At 45.4% G+C, this 5,000-nt stretch overlaps 1 protein-coding gene across 1 annotated transcript in view; it reads right to left on the bottom strand.

Moving 5' to 3' along the window:
* Positions 1 to 5,000, bottom strand: part of cap2 (cyclase associated actin cytoskeleton regulatory protein 2) — a 64,519-nt gene that overhangs the window by 32,470 nt on the left and 27,049 nt on the right. The window contains exon 5 of the mRNA XM_080441927.1: positions 647 to 790. Within this exon, the coding sequence (XP_080298053.1) occupies positions 647 to 790 (144 nt within the window). The remainder of the gene's footprint in view (positions 1 to 646; positions 791 to 5,000) is intronic.

The raw sequence follows: 5,000 nt of genomic DNA, 5'->3' as shown, positions 1-5,000 counted from the left end.
GGGTCCGCGGCCAAATGTATATCACTTTAGGGGTCCTTGGCATGAAAAAGGTTGAAAACCACTGTTGTAAAACATCAAGATTTAGACTCAATAAGGAGGCTTTGCAGGAGAACAGGCGTCGTCTCGTCAACCAAATAAAACAAACGACGCGTCAAACTCTGAACATAAACCCGTGGCTACCAGTCACAAGCGTCTGCTTGATGAGAATCACATATTTAATATAAATCAGGTCACTTCAGTCAGGAAGACACTGTCTGTCTGTGTTAGCAACACACTCTTAGCAACGCTGATCAAAGGACACTCAGGCCGCATGTGATTGGATGGATCTCAGGGGATGGGATGGCAATCGCCAATCCCCTTATGTTTACATTTAACCCATTCAATCCGGGAACACATCTGTGTCATTTTTAGACTTCTTTGGCTATAAAAAAATAGCAGATCTACAACCGCGCACGAGTGCGTGCATGCATGCGTGGGCTTGTGCGTGTGCTTGTGCGTGTGCGTGTGCGTGTGCGTGTGCTTGTGTGTGTGTGTGCGTGAGTGCGTGCGTGCGTGCGTGCGTGCGTGCGTGCGTGCGTGCGTATGCTTGTTCGTGTGTGTGTGTGCGTGCGTATGCTTGTGCGCGTGTGTGTGTGTGCTCCCTCACCACGGCGAGCCACCCCAGTGCCGGGATGCTCTCACTGACAGCTGATAGGTGGTTGAACATGCTGCTGCCACGGTGATGCTCTCTGAAGCTCTGGATCTCCTGGATGTGCTCAAGGATGGGATTCAACAGGTCGTTCAGCTCCACCTATCAGGAGAGGAGGAGGAGGAGGAGGAGGAGGAGGAGGAGGAAGGGACAGACGTCACCAAATGGACCAAGTATCTGCACTTTGACTTTGTCTCTATAAGCTGGTTCTCAAAACGTTTTACAATTTACAATGTAGGCATTTAGCAGACTGGAAAAAGTACTCTCATTTTTTACTTAAGTAAAAGTATCAATACGGCAATGTAGAAATAATCTGTTACAAGTAAAAGTCCGGAATTCAAAATTTACTTTAGTAAAAGTACAAAAGTATTGGTATCAAAATGTACTTAAAGCACCAAAAGTAAAAGTACTGAAATCAGATCTACAAGCTCACAACGCTACAAGCTTGTAGATCGGCTATTTTCAAATAGCATAGGTATAAAATAGGGCAAAAGTGGTTAATGTATGTTTTATAATGTAATAATTTACATCTGCAAAGTAACTAGTAACTAAAGTTTTCAAATAATTGTAGTGGAGTAAAAGTACAATATTTGCCTCTGAGATGTAGTGGAGTAGAAGTAAAAGTATAGACAATTGAAAATACTCCAGTAAAGTAAAAGTACCTAAAAATTGTACTTAAGTACAGTACTTGAGTAAATATACTTAGTTACTTTACACCACTGCATGGTGGTCAAGGCTAAAGGTCAAGTGCTAAGGGCTGAGAGGTGGAGTCTGAAGAGGCGAGTCTTCAGATTACCGTGGAAAATCGGGAGTGAGTCTACAGTTCTAACTGCAATGGAGGAGTTCATTCCATAGTTTGGGAGCCAGGAGGGAGAAGAGTCTGGGACGTGTGGAGCGTCCCCCTGGGACCCCCTCAAGGACCCCACTTTGAGAACCACTGATCTTTGAGCAGGGATGGACTTACTGGGGGGGGGGGAAGCCTGCCCCTCTCTGCTTTTGATATATATATCGTTTATTTTTTTTATATAAATCGACCTCTGCTTACATACATTGTATCTGCATATTTGGACCCCGTCTAAGTGCGCTGGTAGGCAGTATTTACACAATTAAATTACGACGCACTCTTCTTAGCACAATAGTTTCCCTTCAAAGTGTGTTGGCTGGAGAGAGAGAGAGAGAGAGAGAGAGACAGAGGGAGAGACAGAGACACAGAGAGAGAGAGACGGCATGAAAAAAGGAGGCTTGACAAGTGAGGGAGGGTGAAGTAGAAATGCAGTCAGAGAGACGCTATAATGAACACATATTTCGTCCCAAACAGACCGATTCAAATTGCGTTACTGTAAACATGACATCAGCAATTTAAATGCACCTGATCCACTGGGAGCAAGGAGGTCTAATAACAGAGTCTTAAAATAGCTGAATAAACACATTCCCATCATAATCTCACATCTAATGACTAATTGTAACGGTGCATCAGGACTTGTGGTTCCAGGAATCAGTGTCCTGGCTGCGCTGTGCAGCCAGGAATTCCTCTACTATCCTACATCACTGTCTGCATGGCTGGCTGCTCATTTTATTAGCACACTGTCTTTTTCCATCACAAGACGAATATATAGTCCAGATCCCAGAATGAGTGGACTTCCATTCCCAGGTCTCACTTTCTCTCTCTCTCTCTCTCTCTCTCTCTCTCTCTCTCTCTCTCTCTCTCTCTCTCTCTCTCTCTCTCTCTCTCTCTCTCTCTCTCTCTCTCTCTCTCTCTCTCTCTCTCTCTCTCTCTCTCTCTCTCCTCCTTCCTACAAACATTCCTGGCTTCATTGGGAGAATCCCTCTGGCCTTGTAAGGCATAGCACTTCTGCACTGTTTACAGTTTACCTATCACACACACACACACACACACACACACACACACACACACACACACACACACACACACACACACACACACACACACACACACACACACACACACACACACACACACACACACACACACACACACACACACACACACACACACACACACACACACACACACACACACACACACACACACACACACACACACACACACACGCACGTCACAATGATTCCCTGGTGAAAGCATATTTACAGTAAGTGATCTTATTGTGATGTGCAGCTGTAACTGGTTGCTATGTGATGAGGGACCATAGTTGTGAAATAAGTGACTGGAATTTATTGTTTAGATTTTCTGCAGGGAATGGTCTGTGTGTCTTTATTTAGCGCTTACTGAGAATACAATACTGGTTAAAACACATCAGTTCCACACAATGCTTATTAACCCATTCAAACCGGGAATGCATCTCTGTCATTTTTACATTTCTATTCAAAAATAGCAGATATACAAGCTCATAGTGCGGTACCGAGTGCCGTGCCATGAGCTTTGTAGATCAGTTTTATATATTTTTATTTGTGCAAATCTTTATATATTTTGTAACATTTGTAACTCAAATCTCTTGCTATGATATCAGTCAGTGGTTCTCAAAAATGATATGTATTTGGCTGTGGACCCCCATCTCAAAATATTTTGTTCCAGGGACCCCCAGAAGTTGTAACAGTTAAAAATATTTGCTTTTTTATTTTTCAAAGATAGTTTTGAATAGCCCAAAGACATCTGAAAATGACAGAGATGCGTTCCCCGTCTTAATGTATTAAATAGCTGATGTGACACGATTTGCTGAGGAAAGACGTGTCATTGGTTTTACAGAATGGGACTTATTGTATTGCTGGTAGACCAGCCAGGGGTCTTCAACAGGGAACCCGGGACCCCCTAGGGGGTCCTCAGAGTTACTACAGGGGGGGACGCCAAATCTTCGTGTGATAGCATCCAGACATTCACACAGATAATAGCAGATCTACAAGCTTACAACGCCTTTCGCAGTGCGACACGTGAGCTTGTAGATCAGCAATTTTCACAACACTGAAACAAGTCTATGAAGCTATCTATGAAATGTATGGAAAGGTTTAATCTGCAACATCATTTTATACGACATGTAGTGGGACCCTGCCTCTTCTCTCTCTCAGACCAGATAAGGGGTCCTTGGTCTGAAAAACGTTGAAGACCCCGCACGCATGCACGCACGCACGCAAGCACACACACACACACACACACACACACACACACACCCCCCCCCCACCCCCCACACACACACACACACACACACGACGCACACTCACACACACGCGCACACACACACACACACACACACACACACACACACACACACACACACACACACACACACACACACACACACACACACACACACACACACACACACACACACACACACACACACACACACACACACACACACACACACACACACACACAGGGTATTTATAAAGTAGCTATAAAGACAGAAGTTCACTTTCACGTTTCACAAATTCTTCCTTCAATCAGACGCACATGACAACCAGAATGCCAGCCAGACAGACAGACAGACAGACAGACAGACAGACAGACAGACAGACAGACAGACAGACAGACAGACAGACAGACAGACAGACAGACAGACAGACAGACAGACAGACAGACAGACAAGACAGATATCCCCTTTCAGCCCCGCCGCCGCCTGCTTTCTGCCGACATGGTTCTACTAGAAGCAGGTTTTGAAGACATAAGTCGTCTCTGAGATGGTCACCATAGCAAACGGAAGTTTTGTCTGGTTATGTTATAGGTAGTTCAGTAGAAGAGACAGACCATAGGCAAGCCAATCTAAGGAGACAGGACAGACAGTATAGGTAAGCTGAGAGAGCGACAGTGTAGGAGAGACAGACACGTAGGAAAGCTATGAGGGAGACAGTGTAGGAGAGACAGACACGTAGGAAAGCTATGAGGGAGACGGTGTAGGAGAGACAGACACGTAGGAAAGCTATGAGGGAGACAGTGTAGGAGAGACAGACACGTAGGAAAGCTATGAGGGAGACGGTGTAGGAGAGACAGACACGTAGGAAAGCTATGAGGGAGACAGTGTAGGAGAGACAGACACGTAGGAAAGCTATGAGGGAGACGGTGTAGGAGAGACAGACACGTAGGAAAGCTATGAGGGAGACGGTGTAGGAGAGACAGACACGTAGGAAAGCTAAGAGGGAGACAGTGTAGGAGAGACAGACACGTAGGAAAGCTATGAGGGAGACGGTGTAGGAGAGACAGACACGTAGGAAAGCTATGAGGGAGACAGTGTAGGAGAGACAGACACGTAGGAAAGCTACGAGGGAGACAGTGTAGGAGAGACAGACACGTAGGAAAGCTATGAGGGAGACAGTGTAGGAGGGACAGACACGTAGGAAA

The sequence above is a fragment of the Gymnoscopelus braueri genome, assembly GCF_963280865.1.
Source record: "Gymnoscopelus braueri genome assembly, chromosome: 11".
Taxonomy (NCBI): Eukaryota; Metazoa; Chordata; class Actinopteri; order Myctophiformes; family Myctophidae; genus Gymnoscopelus; species Gymnoscopelus braueri.
This window is presented reverse-complemented; position numbering and strand designations above follow the sequence as displayed.